Raw genomic sequence first — 19,392 nt, 5'->3', positions numbered from 1 at the left:
ATGCTAAAACAATGCTGAACTAGTGTTTCTAACAACATGATCTCACAGAAATCCGTGAAATAGCCACGGATTTCGCTTAACTCCAAATCCGTGGAATAACCACGGAATCGCTCAAATTTCCGTGAAACTGACACGGATTTCGCTACAATGCAAGTTAATGACATAGTCTTATCCCGTGGCTATTCCAACATACAAAGTGATTAGTGAATATTTAGAAAATAAAACATATATTTCTCGCTAGAAATGTGATCAAAATCCATTTTTATGCAGAAACTAAGTCAAAATATTGATTTTTCACTAAAAATGAGAGAACTGTCCGCCATGTTTTTTGTTCTGACCGCTGGGACCTTGAAAGTCACGTGACTTGGAACAAACCAATAGCCACGGGATATGACTGTCATTAACTTGCATTGTAGCGAAATCCGTGTCAGTTTCACAGAAATTTGAGCGATTCCGTGGCTATTCCACGGATATGGAGTTAAGCGAAATCCGTGGCTATTTCACGGATTTCTGTGAGACCAGGTTGGTTTCTAACCTCAAAAAGTACCAACCTTCAAAATTAGGTCTGGTTAAAAATGCTGCATATGTGCTTAACATCATATTAGACAGCAAATATAATTTGTGATGCCAGAGAAAACCGAATACAACAGTGTTGGACAAACAGTGATATGATGCTGCAGAGTGTTTTCAACCCAGAGAAATCTCTCTGACCCATTTAAAAACCAAAAATAAAAAATAAAAAAGCATTATGGATCTTCATTAAATATGTTAATAGGGCAAGAGTGCAACAGAATATGAAATATATCCGAAGGCCTGGTAAACCAACATTGCACAATTAAAGACCATAGTAATGGGATTTTATCATTATGACAAACCTACAATTTTTGCATTCTCAAAGAGTGGGAGTAAGAGTGGCTTGCATTATCCTTCACCACAGCAGTAACAAGTGAGTTATGTGAACTAGTAAATGAGGTAGTTGGGTGCGAGATTTCTCTGGGGTTGAGCTATTTATTTCGCCTGTATATCTAATGACTCTGTAGCCCTTTGAAGAAGATGGAAGTTTGACGGAGTGGCAGTGTTTGTGAGCACACAAGCAGCACACTTTCCCCACAGGAGCCGCCTGTAGACTGCCTGTCTGGCTTCCGAGCTGACTGCTTCACTGGCTGCCGAGCTGGATTTTCATGCAGGCGGGGAAAAGTGTTATTGACTGAACCCATGTTGGATCACAGGGCAAAGCAGCTGGTAAACAACACATGCTTCTACATGCACGCACGCACACACAGACTTTTCCAACTCAGTGGAAAATCTGCATGGTCACAGAGGGACAAATGAAATGATTTGGGGAGAAAAGATGAAATTATGTTTTATGGGTCAGCTGTCTTTCAAAGACTTTTCCGAATAAAGGGCAGGTTGAAATGGCATCAAGGCAGGTTTGAGATAGGCACGGCAATGTTTTCACTGCAAATACACAACCTTCAACAAAGGACAAGCAGATAGCATTACTCCCAGCGCAGGACATGCACGCTGCACAGCTGCATCCTATCTCTGTCCCTTGGAAACTACAGGCACCAGTGGCTATTGTTAAGCTGTTTTGTAGAAAATATCTCTGCTACTGCTTACTAAATAAATGCAGCTTGACCCTTTCAGGCCATGCTCAAGTGTTAAGGTTGCAGGATCACAATGACAGAGAGGTGATAGCATAAGAAAGTAGTCACTTATCAGCAATGAAATTCACAAAAAGTTGGTACTCGTTGGCATTCCAACATACTTGACAAAAGACTGACAGGCCGTTGAGAAATTAAATTCCATCTGGCCGCGTCCTTCACTGTGTCCTTTGTATGCATGCACATTCAAACTCACTTAATTGCATTCATGATTCAATCATATCTCAGAGTCTACAAGCATCACACACTTTAAGTCATAAGAATGAGCAGCACATACATATTCATGTGTAGCTAACCATATCAGCATAACAAGGGAGAAAGGTATACATAGTGACAGTAAATGCGAATGAATACATTACGGATGGGGACATTGAATATTTGTGTTTTATATGCGGCAGTCAAAAGAGTCTCTGACTGTGAATGCATGACGATAGTTAGGCCGCTGGGCTTTCAATTCAGGTGATGGTGATGGTGATGACCACAATTATGATACCAAATAACTTTCTCATTGAATTGACATATCTTATTGAGCTGCACCATAACAATCTACTTATTTTACATCCAAAATAGGGCATTACAGTCACATATTACACTATTATTGCATACAATAAACATTATGCTGGGAATACACTGTTTTATAATTGATATCAAGGATTTCAGGGGAGACGCCTGTAGAGGCTTGAGTAAGTAATATCATACTACTTAGATTGCTGTTTAAATATTTATGCTGTGGGTTGTGTACTGTCTTGTAACACCAGGCTATTAAAGGATGAATGATAGCCATATGAAAAAGATATGTACATGTTATGGTCTTAGTACTACCACTACACAGCTTAGACTACAATCCTTAATCCGTATGACACACAAATAGCCACAAAATAAATAGTGCTGAATTAACATCTCTTATTGACCTTAAAGGAAACTATTCTCCACTGTCTATATTGCTCTTTAGTATTGAGCAATGGGAAGTATGCGTGTCGCATGTGTAAAATGTGATTAACATCCAAATCAGCATGAAATTCTGTTGAAGATTAGTAAAGGTGAAGGTGAAAGAACAAGATCTAATTCAACCAAGCCACTCACTGTGGACAGATAGAAAGAGGGAGAGAGAGATAGGAAGAGAGGGAGAAAAACAGAGCATAAGACAGAGCAGAAATGGGCAGATGGAGAGGGGAGAGGCCCTGGACAGGCCAGGTCTGGGGCAGGTGGGGAGATGAGAAGGGGGTAAAGGGGGATGGAAAAGGACATTATGGGAGGGAGGGGGAGAGAGGCTTGAGGATAGGGTCAGCCTTTTTGTGCATGAGAAGGTAAAGGAATAAGACAGAAAGTAAAGAAACAGACAAAGGATATTGGGAAAAGAAGGAAGAGGGGTTCTGACATACCGAAGAAGCAAATGTGCAAGAGGTAAAAGGAAAAGCGAGAAAAAGAGAAAGTAAGGAGAGGAGGCAAGCTCATGAAATGAGGAGGAAAAGAAAGGAATGCTTAAGAAAAAAACACATTAAATATAAAAACGGAAGGGAGAAATAAATAGGACTAGAGATGGATGAATGATGGAAATCACATGGAGAAGCAGAGGGGAAAAATAGGGGTGAGCGAGGTGGTCACAGAAGGATAGTTCATATTTAGACAGCTCCCCGCTGCACTTCGCTCTGCTTCAGCATAGATAACTCGGTACATCCATTAGTTCAACTAATTCCCATCGCCATCTGCCATGCAATTTCAGATGCACCTCTGGAGTTGCAGAAAAGGTTCAGGACTTTGGGGGGAGGGATGTTGATTTGGAAAATATAAGATTAATTTGCTTAATTGAGGTACCAAATGTTTCCATAACTCAGCTGTGAAAGTCCTACAGGAAATCAGGTGAAGTAAGTGTGATCACACATCTTTTAAGAAAAAAATGGGGTTTACTTCTCGTGGATGAAGGTTTTTTTCCTTTGAAATGAAGACCCTGTTTATGGAGAGTTGTGCTGATCGTAGTCCGTGACTTAAATTCCACATTTCTTTAATTTGTCATTAAAATGCCCATTTCTAACAACAATAAAAAATAAAAGAGCAGAAAATGATGCTTTTCTTACCTTCATAAGCTACCTTAAATCCATGAGCGCTTACTGCAAAGTCACTGGTAAGCCTCAGTGAAAAAATGGAGCCAGAACTGGTAACAGGTGGAGGGATGGTAAATCCTGTTAACCTGCAGATAAGACAAAGACACATCATTACTGAATGAATGAGTTACGGTAATTGATATCAATTACATTCATACGCCAATAATAAAATTACACTGTGCAGTTTTACAGGCAGCCTAATTAAATGAAACACACATGTTGTAATTAAATCTATATGATGACAGTCCAACAAAACCTATGTCAAGAAAGGTACATTGGTAAACATATTTTAGTTTTCACACACAAGTGCAAGTGTGATCAACATCCAGCAATGGGTGCTGAGTAACATCTACTACCATTAAGGCTTTTTCTCCTAAATTGTAATGATTCCAAAAGGTAATACTCTTGAAAAGTTGTGAGGCAGAAACCAAAACACTACCTGAATTTGTTAAACATCTGTCATTTTCATATTTAAATGAGATAGGCCACCAGGTGAAGTGCCTAACCGTAAATGCATCTCTGCTGAGAGATGTGTGCACTAAAATGCAATGATGCAGAAAAAGTGCACACCAAAGTAACTATCACTAAAAATAATGACTGTTCAAAGACCTCAATCCTCACACCACTGTTGAGTTCGCTGTGCTCTCTAGCATTTTGTGTCTAATAAAACAGAGCTGCTCAGAGAATTGTGATGCAATTTGTCTACCAATAATATACTGGGTACTATACAATCAAAACCCAAGCGAGAACCTCCTATTGTTGGATGGTGTTTGAGGGCTGGCAGCTGCATTGTAACAGACTGCTTCATTACTGCATTTCAAATTAGGTGCAGATCCAAACAAATCCATTTACTTTCACGACGTCGTAAACAAGATGTGTTGCTGACCATTCCTCAGCGGCAGTTGCTGATGTTCTATCGACCTTCCACTGCTGTAAGCCAGGCTGTGTAGCATGGACAGAAGTTGTGCATAAAACAAAATGCCTCCTTCTCTGTTGCCATCTCGCTTTCTCTTGTTATTTTCCATTGGTAGTTTTGGGGCTGTTTGTGTGACTGAACCTCTACTTGACCATAAGCCAGGTGAATAAAGTCTGGGGTAGGCCAAGTATGGAAAGAACAGAACTTCCCCCTGTGACAGCAAAGAAGAGGGTGCTGTATTTACAGCTTCAATAGTGTTTCCAATTACAGCACTGTGAACTGTGCTGGTCCTCGCAGTAAATAATTACCCTTTGTCGCAGGTACTGCACAGCATGCCAAGATACTGCTAGAAGTCAATTGCCACATGATGCAATTTTGAATACATTTATGGAAGAAACAGAACTGAAAATGTGACCTCGTTAGAAGGTTAATCACTCACAAGAGAACTGCACAGAATTTGCATGCTATCATGGTTAAATTAAAAGTGGAGGCAAGCTTGTGCATTGCCAGAAAAGTCTTTGGTGGAGTGCTTAAACAAAAACAGCAAGCACAAGAGAGAGAGGAGGCACAAAACTATTTGTCACATTTTATGGTTATGGTTATTAATGTTCCAATGACTTTCAGTTAGGAAATATTCAAGCTTGCCACAATCTAAATATCAGAAGGAAATGTTAAGTGCACAAGTCGTACAGAATTTACTAGATGCTATAATAATCAAATATCTACAGATGTGAATCAACATATGAAGGAAATTCCTCACAGATATCTCAACGTCTTTTCTCGATAAATAAGATACGTATTTTAGAAACAGTTTACATTTAAATGTGTTCTTTGGACACATGAGTTTGATCTGTCTTCAAAAGTTGTCACAAAAGTCCCATTGAAAAGACAAAGGCATAGCCCTGGCCTCTCTCTCTGACCCAAATGTTGCTATGGCACGTAACTAACAAGCCCTCAATCCTTGTTTCTTTCCAACAACACTTTTCAATGTAACAGTTCCATGTCAAAACAGTGTAGTCTTTAAAATGAGTCATCCTTACCCCCAGTTTGGGGAGGGGGGTCCATGGGGAAGCTAACTAATGGCTGAGAATAACAAAAAAACACAGAACAATCAGTGGTTCCAGACGGCATGCTCTAAAAAAGGTCAATGCCACCCACCAAGACGAGTACAGTGCAGTAACAAGTTGGCCAAATGAACATTGAATTGTCTATTGAATCTGTCTATTAATCAGAAAGTTGAGAAAACTCTATACTTCATGTTGCAGCATAAAATGTAAAGAGGATGGGAAAAGGTATGTGCTGCTATGGCAACATGTGATACAGAAAGAACACAGACATGCAGGTTTATGGCTAAATATACCTGTCGGTGTTCTGAATTAATCCTGGTGAGCTAAAGCCTAAGTATTTTTTTAGTCTCCTACAATCACCAGAATATCTAAAACAAAGAAAAGACATTTTCTCCTGACTGCAAGCAGGTAGATAAAATTGCACAGAAAAACAGTTGCTATGCCAAACAGAACCTCAGACCCACACTCAAAGTCTCAACAGGCTAAATCCTTTCTTAGATTGCACTCTTGTCATGAAATATCAAGGGAATGAGGATGTCATGGGGTTAGTGTACATGAGGGGACGACATGTTTTCTAAGGCTGTCAGTGAGAAGGATTAGGAGGTGACAGTCTTGGCAGAGTTGGTGAAAAGTCTGCACTCCACGACTTATTTCTGATTCAGACAGGTCATATATCAAGTCATATGGGTCACAATAATGCAGGGATCATTTAAATCTGAAAACAAAACCTAAACAAGAAACATCCTAAACCATGGCCGTGAAAATGTGCATCTGTCTAAGAAAAAACTCATTTTGAATTAATCTGATATTCTGACATTTTGAAATAGGGATGTAGGGATGTTAGGAGAGCTAATACGTTTTTCTACAGTACTGCAGGTACCATAGTGAACAAAGGATGCCTAGTGTCCCTTCTTGCTGCAGTGCACAGAGATCCCGCCCCGCTCACCTGCCGCTAAATGGGCCCTGGATGATGGAAGCTTTGAGCACTGCAGCTGTGGTAAGACTGAGCAGAATTTTTCTTTAATCCTAACAAAACACCATGGTTCACTCTCAACCCGAATACCAACCTGTTTTTTTAGCCTAAAATTGATGAAACCAAGCAGGTTATATTGGTGGTGAGAACAACAGGTTAGCAGACAGTAGAGTCATCACTGCACCTTTCATTTTGCTCCACAGCAGGTGAAAAAAAGGAGAAAAAAGGAGAGTACCTAAAAAAACAAGAGATAGAGATGGTTCTATATTTCCTCCTGACCGTCCAGAGACAGTATGAAATACATGGATGATATGAAGAATCTTTGGTGTTTTATAAATGAAGTTCATATTCTGGAAAATAAACACAAAGGCTTCGAATAAACTCCTGTCACAGGGCATGCAAGCCAGAGCAGAGCAGTGGGACAATAGATGGCGATATGTAACTCAAAGCTGTTCGCGATCCAGCATTAAACAGAGAGAAGAAGAACAAGAGCAGAGCAGTCTGCTAAATGAATAAAAAGCAACAACTTGACGCGCTACTGTTGTGACAACGGCCTTGGGCTCGGCAGAACCTTACAATGATGAAACTTTAGTGTCAAAGAGGCGCAGTACGTCGGTTGTCTGGAGCTATTTTGGTTTAAGAAAAAAAAGATGTTGCACAGAATCAGGTATTGTGTAGAACATGAGTGTATAAACAATCCACATGTTAATCACAAGACTGAGTGGTGGAGCCACCAGGTTTTTTTATGTGTCTGTAGTTTTGTTCGTGTGATTTGTAACTGACTGGAGATGAGAGAGTGAGATTTTCTATTATTACATTGTTAAAGTGCAATTCACATGTATATTACAACAACTTGTAAGATTTATAAATACGTTCGAGCCACAGATATGTTATCTTTATATTTCTGCACTTCATTTTGTGTGATTTGTTGCCAATTGGAGATTGTAGTAAAATTTGTATTGTTATTTCATATTAATGTTTACACTGAATAGGCCTATTCTGGAGTGTTTATCATGTAATTAGTACATACTTTTAAGGCTCAAAGTCAAATAAGTCAATACTGTGACGTCTTTATGCTTGTTCATCTCATTTCATTATAACTTTTAGACCTTACCAATAGAAAAGAACAGTTTGTTTCTATTCAGTGTTGTGTTTGATAGACTATAGAATGAATTATTGCTTGTGAACAAAACAGAAGATGAACAATTAAAATAATATTTGCAGATTAAATTGCAATCATAATATTAGTTAAAAAAAAGTTCAGCCCTTCTAGTGGCCAGGAAGACTCAAAAGAGAGTTTTCTTCTTGTTTTGTGCCATTGAATTGAAATCAGTATTAAGAATAGTGGCGTTTCACTGCCATCGTTATCAACAACTAATTTCTGGTACCTCTAATCTTACGTGTTTTAGTTTTTTTTTTAAACCGAAGAAGCACATTTTACCCAGCTCTTCCCCAGCTCAACGACACAGACATGCACACCCCCTAACAGCAGTTGCCAGAAAAGTTTTTGAAAAAACTAGAGTGTGAAACTTTTAGTTCCGCCTTGCTATATTTGTAAATTATCACTAAATTCAACAGAGTCCAGCCCTCACACACTGCACATTGTGACTTTGGGCTACACACCCTGTGCACATAGGCTGATACCAGAATTGTCCCAAACAAGCAAAATGAAAAGAGCAGGGTCCCTGCAGACCCCCCACACTCCAGTGGGCCATAAGTGGTGTTTAAGAGGGATAATTATAATGTTTTCAAGAAAATCCTGCTCATTCTACCTTGAACAAAAAAGCAGACGAAGAGATCAGCGTCATCTGGCATTCACTGCCACCTGTTGCTTTGGCAACAGGAGCATCAGGTGAATGGTTGGAAAATGTCATTAACAAATAAACACCATGGGTCTTGTCGTCTCCTCAAACACAAGGAGCTTGTGAGTGTGATAGCAGGCATAAGTCTGCAACTAAATCACACTCCTTTTTTAAAACTCTACAAAGAAGACATCCTTAATACTGGATTATGCCCTAATCTGACTTTGGGAGGTAGGCCTGACTCACAAGGAATTCATTTTAATAAGAGACGGTAAAATGCAATAGTTGAGAGCATCACAGTCAAAATGAACATTTAACAAGAAATCTAAGTTTGATACAAGTATAGAAACTACTGATTGTCAAAAGTTTGTTCAATTTGTCATAGCAACTAGGAATGGGCGATGTTATCGTTTACGATATATCCTCAATAACATTCCTCACGGTAAGAATATTTCATCCCAGGTTAAAAACAATAAATTAAATTTCCATTAATGACTTAGGAAAGTACGCGACACACTCGTAGCCCAACACATGTGGAATATAAACAACAATGGCGGATGGCGGAGCAGAAACGCCAGGCAGCGAGGAGCTCGTTCCTAAACGGGGCTCCAGCTCCGTTATCTACACTGAAAGGCTTTGTTGTAAATTTACCGTCAAATTCTAACAGTAACTTGCTGTATTATGATTGTACAGTATATTGCTGTGAAAACAATGCATTGTGGGAGTTATCATGATTGCTCAGGCATTCCAACGATCAAAATTATATTTTTTTTTCAGGAATTTACTGTTTTCAGCTAAGCATGTCAGGAAAATAAAGTCATTATTTTCGAAAAAGAAGACAAGTTTTATTTTATTTCTTTTTTGTCTCGGCTGAAATAATCACAATGTGTTGTTTTTCCAGTAATCCTAACATAGAGTTTAAATGGATTAGTTGTAACATCATTTAGAGTTAAACATTTACAAGTCACGCTATTGTTTTTTCTTCATTATGAGACAGTTTGTCAGTAAATGGACCTGTATTTCTATATTACAGTAGAAGTACTGTAAATTTTACAGTAACTTACTTGCGAAACTGCTGCCAGTAATTTACTGTAATTTTACAGTAAAAAGTTTAACAGTGTGGAACTGGTTTGGTTTTAAAAAGTCTGACCCGGAGCAGCAATTCACCATGTGCAAAGTCGTGCAAAGTTTGCAGACAGTTTGCTGTCTACAGTGGAGTTTTTTGCTTCAACCACAGACACGTGTATTAGCTGAGCAACTGAGCCGGACATTAGCCTTTCCGTTCACTACATAACGAGTGATTGGAGTTTAAACAGCTGTTGCCGTCAGACAAGTTTTTTCTCAGATGACCACACGGGTGAAAATATTGCGAGCGGTTTGAAGCAATTTCTGCAGGAATGGAAACCGGACGAGGCCAAACAGGTGTGCCTGAACATGGACAGTGGACAAGTCTGTCCTGCTTCAGGCATAACCTGCACACTGCTGTTGGTGAGTACTGATCTTACTGTCCGTTTACTGTATACATGAGCATTTAACACATTTCTTTATAGGTGCTATATAAATAAAAGTATTATTATATCTTATTTTTATTATTATTATAAATTCACTGACATAGACTAATGTGAACTGAAATAGACTTAATTTATATTAAACAATTCTGTAAACAAGTGTCTGAATTTTCATTCCTTGTTTGTTTTGTTGTTTTTGTTTTGCGTTGCAGAGAGAAGCATGAGGGACAGCAGGTTGGACAGAGCTGTGGGAGTCTGCAAGAAGATTGTCAGCTTGTACATAGGTACATACATGCATACAAATATTGCTGTCAGCTTCGTTCTCCACATTCTTGTACACCAGAGTATTTCAGTTTTTACGTGTTTTTATTTTTGTTTTTTATTTATCATGTTGTCATTTGCACTATTTTGTAACCCAACAGAAGAAATGGTGACTTGCATTTTGTTATAACATTTGTCCATTATATGCTTGAGTGAAGTGTTATGTGTATGAAAACTTACACTAGTATTTGTGGCATGTTCTAGCCCCTGGTAATTTCTACATACATATTTTTTCATCAGACGTTACTGATTGGATTTCATTCTCAGTGAACTTTTATTTATTAATCTTGTTTCTGAATTTATCAGATTCTATTTGCAGTTGCACTACTTTGTGATTTTTATAAGCCAAGTTATTTTTGCTGTTTTAACAGGGTTTTTTTAACACCTGTGTGGCAAATTTTTTTAATACATTTAATAAATAGATTCTGTTCTCACATTTTTGCACTACAGGTGTACTAATTGAACTTAACTGATGTAGTTTAGTAGCCTTTATTCTTATTTTGATGATAGATTTATAGTCAAAAAGATTAGGCTGAATTGGTGTTTATTTATCGTCATTTTTATCGTTACCGTGATAAATACCAGAAATTATCGGCATAAATGTTTTAGTCCATATCGCCAATCCCTAATAGCAACTGGCAGTTGGATCACATGCATTTAAAAGGTGCAGTATGTTATTCTGCAGAAAGATAATTGATACTGAGTCTTTCATTTAAATGTCTGCAAGAGATACAATTGGTATATAAAAAGATAAAATTGAAATTGTATTTTAGTTGCTTTTTGTGAGTTTGTGATGATGTTAAATGGGCAAAAAATATTGTCTCACATCCCCTTAGCTAAATCAAATCAAAGTCATATCGTAGCACTTTGTGATATGGTTTGTGATGTGGTTTTGTCAATCAATATAATATTGCATCATAATGAAAGATTTGATTTAGCGCCCTTATAAACTGACAAGAAAGGAACTTTTTTTCCACACCAATTAGGATTCCATAAGAGAGAGTTTAAAGTAAACCATTTTTATGTCCAATTAATAACTTTACATGAACGCTAAACAGAACCAAATATAGGATCTGCCTATCTTAATATATCTTACATCTACTATATGTTGGGCTGAAAGTACAGAGGAGTGTTTGGATTAAAACACACAATAATTTTGTGACAACAGAATTCTGATCCCATTAAAACAAGGTCATCCACTGTACAGTCGATAATGCAGTCCATTTGTACCCAATCAGAAACATTATTGGTTTTGACCTGTGGTGATGATGATGAAAGTGCATTAGAGGTCATACAAAGTCAGAAACAAATTATTTGCATGAAAATGCTTCGATGAATTTGATCAAAGCCTGTTCACAAACAAAAACATTCTTCAGAGTGGTACAGCATAGAGTAATTATAACTTTTTATAGGGACGAGTGAGACAAGAACTTATACGAGATGACAGAAAGCTTTTCTTTACAAATTTTTTTTTTTTTTAAAAGTACTAAATAAAACTTTTTGCAACTGTATGAATAGAAACTGAAAAGTGTGAGTTAGATATAAAGTGATTCATCTGCATCTGTATTGGACAGGGGTGCAATGGTTCTCTCAACAGACTAAACGTAAAATTGACGTCTGAACCCAATCGTGGATTTGGAGTAGGGGTGTGCCATATCGTATCGTTCACAATAATATCGGTATATTTTTTTTATGGTTAAAAAAAATGCATATCATGATATTGGCAACGTTCTTACTTCTTGATGTAGTGGTTAAAGTTGTTTTAATCACAAAAAGCTACTTACTCCCTGTCGCTAAACACATGCAGCTTTCAAAATAAGAGCACAGTGTGTTAACAGAATCCACCACAGAATTTGCCTTAAATAAAACATACAAGAACCTTTATTCTCCTTGTCATTAATGTCATTAAAATTTGCCCCCGGAACCCCTAAATGGTTATTTTTATAATTTGCTATTACTCAAGAGTACATTTTTTTGTATTTGGCAACTGTTGAGATTTGCACTTCAAACTACATTTTAGATTTTTAATTATTTATACAGACTAAAAAAAATCATATTTTTTATATCTTTTGAAGTATTACCTAATATCGTCGAGAATATCGTTATCACAAAAATAGCCTGCAATATCGTGATATTCTTTTAGGGCCATATCGCCCACCCCTAATTTGGAGTATCATTACACTCGTAGTACTGGACTCCAGGTCAACCAAGAATGTCACTGTAGGTCTAGAGACGGCAGGTGTCTGAACAGCTATGGCGCCCCCCGTTTATAGATCAAAGCAACACCAGCGGCAGCAGTATGACTATGTGCGCCTGGGAACCGTGTGCCAATGATTGCCTGGACAGATGCAGCCTCTCCTTCCACCTGAACACACTACATCAGCCCTGAAGGTAGCTGTCAGACATTCCCGCCATCTGATTAGTGTGTCACGGTAGCAGCATGCTTTAGAGAGAGAGAGAAGAGAGAGAGACGGGAATGATGTACCTCTATTTGTCTGACTCACTGTCTCTCTACCTCCATCTGTCTTTCCCTCTGTGTCGCACTAGCTCTTTCTGTCACACTAGCTCTCTCTCTCACTTTCTCGCTGCATGAGGTTGCTCTTATTCACTGTTACTTTTCCTTTTCCTGTCTTGCTGTTTCACGGTTTGTGTCGCTTTGTCTCTTTGTATCTCTTTGTTTGCCTTTGCCCACATCTTGATGCTACACTGCTCTTAACCTCTTTGTTCTTCTTTCTCCTGGGAAAGAAGGAAAAAATGAACAAAATCAGACAGAGGGGGGAAGAGCCCCTTAGTGTTCTGACTGATCTTACCTAGTAAGCAACAATTAAAGTGAAACAGTTGCCTTTAGTTTATTGTTAGTAGCACAGCAAAATAAGGCATGTTATTTCTAATGTGAGTCATGGGCTTCCTGCAAGCAACCTCCTCGAAACAATGAAAACAGCAGGCGATAAATAATAGACTTATTTGGTCATGACATGTCATAACTCTTTACAGCAGCTCCAGACACTGACATTTCGTTTTAATAACTGCAGTGATAAAGGTCAAATCGGCCTATCAATTAATTCATCCTGTGCTCTTCCCGGTCTAATACCAGTGAAAAATGAAAAAATGTTATTTCTTGAATTGCAAAGGGAAATGTAATATGGAGAATGCCTTGTGAATGGTCAGAAAGTTAATATCCTCCTCTCTGTGTGCCACTCAACTTTAATTTAGATTTGCATTGTCATTTTTTACAGTATCATGCATCTGCATGTTATTCTCCTGATCTGAATGGGCAGGATGTCAAATGCAAAATAAAAAGTGGGATAAATATGAGCTATCATTTCAAATACACAAACTAACTAAGTTTGCCATCTACAGTTTGGTTCTGGTATATTTGGTTCTGGCATGTGCAGCTTTGCCATGAATCCTGGTTTTACTTCATAATAACCTCAAGCTACTTTCAATTCATTGAAAAAATATTTTTATCAAGTAAAAAAGTCACAGTGAGTGACACAGTTACTTGCCCATCATGACTTTTGATTTGCTTGTGACTGAAGTTAGATTTGGTATAAATGGCTTACCAGTAGCACTGCAACTAACAATTCTCATTATTTTTGAATAATTGTTTGCCTATAACATTTCAGGAAACAGTGAAAGATGCCCTATGTAATTTCTCTCAAAGTCCAATGTGACATCTTCAAATAGTATGCTTTATCCAACTGACAGCCCAAAAACCAAAGCCATTCAATTTATTATTATGTATGACAAAACAATTTAATTCTCACATTTAAAAAGCTCACAATGAAACCAGCCAATACTTTTGTTTTTCCTTTAATTTTTTTTACAAAAACGATCATTTAATCATCAAAACAGTGACCAATGACGTCAATCAACTTATCGACTTCTTGACACATCGTTTCAGCTCTACTTACAAGTTACATTATTCATTTCTATGCATGCAATACTGTATTGTTTTTTGTCTTAATTTATTTTCTTCATCCTCAAACTACAATACAGGAACTGTACTTAAATTGGTTGTGGCTAAACAGAACTCCATAGCAACAAACTTCTTTCCTTTATGTCATTTAACAATAGCCCGCTGCATAATTGTTCTGCACTCCACATGTTCTTTCTGCACTGATTACTCTCTGTGATAGAAATAGACATTGTAAACTAACCACTTGGCACTAGTGACACCACTTGTCCCATGACTAGTACAGTTCAGCCTCCAGGATTTTATCACAGCGCATAACAAGAGAGTAATAATACACGACATAAAACACACTGACTCAAGAGTCAGATATTTATACATTCTACCACCTTAAACTATGGAAGTGCCATTTGAAATGACTAAGAGGGTTAAAATGGTTAAATATGTAAGATAAATGTCAGACTAAGTCCTGTTAACCATTAACCTGACTACTATGATTCATACATGTAATGTATGCTGTCCACTCTACTGTAGAAGACTGTAAATATGGAAAGGGTTGTACATTGAGTACTTTCTTACTCAAATGAGAATGTACAGGACATTTTTTTTTCCAATTGTTGCAACACACTTCGGCAATAAGACAAAACTATGCAAATCTGGTTTGATTTAGATGACGAGCTTTAAGTTGTTGAAAACAAGATAAAAACTCACTCGTAAAATTAAATGTGCAAAGTACACTAACTGACTAGAATTATTTTGACTTAATTTGCTTCAGTGTGGTTGTGCTGATGAAGTATGTGTGACTCATAGATCCAAGGCAAAGTAGATTTTCTCCAGTGTAAGGGCCATAAAAAAAGTATGACGTGATGTCCTGAAGTGGTCCTGCATAAAATTTTTTATTTGTTTATTTAAATTTGAATTGATCAAGAACTAGGCTGGCGTTACACTTGTTTAATAAGTCTCCTGCGATTGAAAGCTTCACTTTGAAGCAAAGCTGTGTTTGCATTCGGATTTGAAAGCAGATCTCCACAAGGTCTGAGTCTGAAGTACTTTGATAGCAAAGCAGAAAGAGAGAAGGATAATTACTAGTCCTACTCCAAGTTTTTTAGAAGAAAACAAAAGTGCTTTTGCATGATGGTCAGAAAAAATAGGCACTGACAAAATAGATTAACAAACCATGTAAAAAAGGTTCCTCAGCAAGATTTGATGGAACTGAGCTTAGCCCTCAGTTTTATATGGTGTCACCTGCTTATCTGGTCTCTTTGATTATCGGAGGACACCTCCTACATATATCTACACAATAAAGTATTCCAAGCAAACTCCTAAAGCAACAGCATAGTAAAGCTGTTGGAGTAGTTAAAAAACAGAAATATTTCAAATTTTAAAATACACTAGCCCCCGGCCCATTCACCAGAGTCAAGTTTCAAATTGACATGTCATGCAAAGTGACTAAAAAGACCCAATTTTTACTTTCACAGTCACAAAACTGTTTGGTGTTCATGGTTACAGTGTTAAATTCTGGGTTTAGTTAAGGGTCTTGGTCAGTGAGATTGCTTACTCAGAAGAAATCATGGTTCTATATCTAAGAAAAAAATCCAACAAATCAATCAAATCAAAATAAGCCTTCATCAATAGAGCACTCTGTGCGTTTTTCAAAGTAATTGTATAATGACAGATGCGTGATCACAATTTTGGCCGCCACGATTAAATTAACCTGATCGTCGGCAATCCAATTTTAAAATGAGGGCTCTCCTGCATATCTAATCAAGCACTTTCTACACCAGTAGTCCACCAACCACCAGGGGGCAGGACTGTTTTCTCCCCTAAAAAAAGCCTGGTTGTTGATTGGATAGAACGCTAAGCAGGATGTGACGTAATACTCGACGCAACAACAACACGCGCCATTTTTAAAAGCTGGCGAAGCAGTGTTGCCAACTTACCAACTTTTTTTGCTATATCTAGCGACTTTTCCTTAGTGACTATGTTTCAAAAAAGCAACTGTCGACAACTCCAGCGACTGTTTTTGGTGTTATTGGAGAGTCCTTCTAACTTTTCTTAGCGAGCCGCGGGGGCCAGCCGAATACACGCGGCCGTTCCGCGGCTGGTGGAAATCCCCAGTAAGAACGAGTCGAAGCGGCACAGTCCTCCTGCAGCAGTCTTTCCCAGCTGTAGAGCCGGAAGGGATGTTTACCCATTAGCGTCCAGTCTGCAAATTGCTAATAGGCTAGCAGTTAGCTCTGTAGCAGTACAGTGTGTATGTGCTGCTGCTGCAGGAGGTGTTCACTTAGCGATCTCTGTTTGTTTACAACAAACTCCGGACACTAAAAACTGTTCCTATTGTTTGTTTAAAAGTAGTGCAATAAAAATACAGATGTTTTCCCTAACATGATGAATAATCGTGATTACAATATTGATCAAAATAACTGTGATTATCATTACGGCAATAATAGTGTAGCCCTATTGATGAGGTCATTCTTTGTGCAGGGCAACACTGGAATAAAAGGCTGTAATACACTAACTCACCTCCTTTCCTCTACCATCCTCAGCCATAATGAGTGCTTCAACCATTCTCAGGCACGAGGGATTGTACAAAATATAAGTGCAGCACAGAGTGAGAGGAATAGGGAAAAACTTCACAGAGCAAAGAGAATACATAGATCAATGGGGAGACACACTAATCAGGTCCATCACGAGGTTGTCGATTCTTTTTCATGTTAAAAATTCATTGTCGCTTTTGTCGTGTTCCCTTCTGAATTTCTTCCTTAATTAATTAAAAGCATTAATAAATTAAAGGCCTCTTTAATCTCTATCAAGGTTTCTATTTATAATTACCCTAGAAGGGGGAAAGGAATGTCGGAAAAAATGGCTGCCTGTCACTGTGTTCACCTTCTTATTTATTCCAGCTGACGCTATACCTGAGCGAACAACACATCAATATAGATTCAGAGAAGGAAAGGAAAAACAGGGAAAACAGGAGGAGAAAAAAACTTCAGGTGTTGCCATATGGAAATGAGCATCTTTCAGAACAAGTTGCTGGAAAGTTTGTGCTGCATCTTTCTTAACAAAGTTAAACAAAAGGTAAGAAAACACAAGGTAAGGAAGCTTGTTTTTTCTTTTTCTTAGCAATTTTTGTTTTGGAGAGAATTAATTGTGTAAGAGCAGGCGTTCTACTAGCGTACATTTTGGGCCCTAGAGGCATAGCAAAGACTGTGTCATGGAATTATCGTTTTCTGGCGCCACACAACATAGTCCCACATTGTGAGGAAATCCACCAGTTGGAAAAAAAACAAAAGTGTGACTAAAACACAAAGAACAACGTTGCTATTTAGAGGTTTGGGTCGGATCAGCAAAAACCCATCAGAATTTGAGCCATTTGCTTTTGTCTTGTAGCAAGAATTAGTTGTGCTTTTCCTCCTTCGCTCTGAATGGAGGGATTAGTTCCATGTGAATTTAAAAAGTCTCAGCAAAATATCCTCTCGAGTGTCTTGTTTCGCAAATGGTTAACCCTATATTTGACACTGCTAATCAGCAATGGCTCTTAAAAGCTAATTCGAGACACTTACACTCAGGGGCCACTTTATAAGGTACACCTGTGCAATCTAAGGCAATCCAATACAACTGATCTCCCACAGTCTACATTTAAGATGCCTATAATGCTGACTGCCATATTAAAGGGTATTAATTATACTTAATGTTTTAGCATAACGCATAAGTTTCATTGTATTAAAAACTTAACGACAATAAACTATATATATATATATATATATATATATAGTGATGCGGTTGTACTGGACTGCATTATACTGTGCTGTTTCTCAAATGAAACGGACAAAAAATATAACAACACATAACATCTTTCAATATGTAATCCAATAAAACACCATCTTTAACTATGACTTCAAAAATTAAGATCAAGGTGAATTTACACATGAGCTTATGAGCTTCTTAAAGATAGATGTTATGACAGGGCTTTTGAGCTGGATGCCTTGCGATTGTACGTGAACCGATGTAAGAGTTAGTGAATTCTTTAATAACAGTAAAATTGATCATATTTAATTTATATTTATTTATATTTAATAATTATTAATAATGATAATAATAATAATTAATCATTTTGTGGTCTTACACTGTCACACACAATAACAGTGGGAAAAAATCTCAAGCGCTTGATACCTAAGAAAGGATATTCGCAATATATTCTGCAGCAGAGCATCAACAGAAACAATTAGCCCAATATATTTGATATTCTATACACCCACATGAACTGTATTGTACACATTACTCGTCTAGACAATGTCTAGATTGTTTCACAGTCATCTTTTTAAAGATCCTATATCCCCAAAACACAAGTGTGCATTATCATACAGTACAAGTTTAATTACTGAACTATCAACGTACATAGGAATAACATGAGTTCAATGGTTCCTCTTCCACCATTGGGAGTCTAATAAACCATGGGAAAAATTACTGGTGCATATGACTTCACAAAACTCAATCAATGTACATTCAATTGAATTCCATTAAACCCACTGACATTTAGTGTATTGTTTATTTTTAATTTTGGACTGGAAGTGTTGTCTGTTTGTGGATCTTATATGCCCATTAAGGGGAATGTTGGTTACTTGATATTGTTTCTAATGCATTCAAATCCAAACTTTCACTTTTGGTTACAGTATGTAAAATGATTTCCCAAGCCCTTCCAGAAACCACGTCCCATGTGATTTGACGTAGATCTCTGGATGATGATGTTGCTACAGTACATATCCTTATCCATTGCCAGTGTAGGCAGTAGTCTTTTTGTCTTACTTGGTTAGTCTGAATTTGAATTTGAACTAAACACCAGCTTGAGTCTCTTCTACATGATTTTGCTTCTGCTTGCCATATTATGGTCTATCAAAAAAGCATTACTATTAATACCTTGATATGGATTTCAAACACCACTCAGCCCTAATGTGTCAATTTTTAAACAAAATCAATCAAACCAATTTCCGACATTTCATATGGATCTATAAAATTCTCCCATTGAGGGTAAAGTTATATGATATTTAATAAAACATGTGCATAGAGTTTAGGTGTTAAGACATGAGCTTCAGTACTTTGACAGTTTTGAGTCATGAACTGATCTG

General features: G+C 37.6%; 1 protein-coding gene across 1 annotated transcript in view; it reads right to left on the bottom strand.

Annotated features, from left to right (window-relative positions):
• Window positions 1–19,392, bottom strand: part of LOC131975889 (CUB and sushi domain-containing protein 3-like) — a 231,777-nt gene that overhangs the window by 192,181 nt on the left and 20,204 nt on the right. The window contains exon 3 of the mRNA XM_059338703.1: window positions 3,740–3,852. Within this exon, the coding sequence (XP_059194686.1) occupies window positions 3,740–3,852 (113 nt within the window). The remainder of the gene's footprint in view (window positions 1–3,739; window positions 3,853–19,392) is intronic.

Source organism: Centropristis striata, chromosome 8 (assembly GCF_030273125.1).
Source record: "Centropristis striata isolate RG_2023a ecotype Rhode Island chromosome 8, C.striata_1.0, whole genome shotgun sequence".
Classification (NCBI taxonomy): Eukaryota; Metazoa; Chordata; class Actinopteri; order Perciformes; family Serranidae; genus Centropristis; species Centropristis striata.
This window is presented reverse-complemented; position numbering and strand designations above follow the sequence as displayed.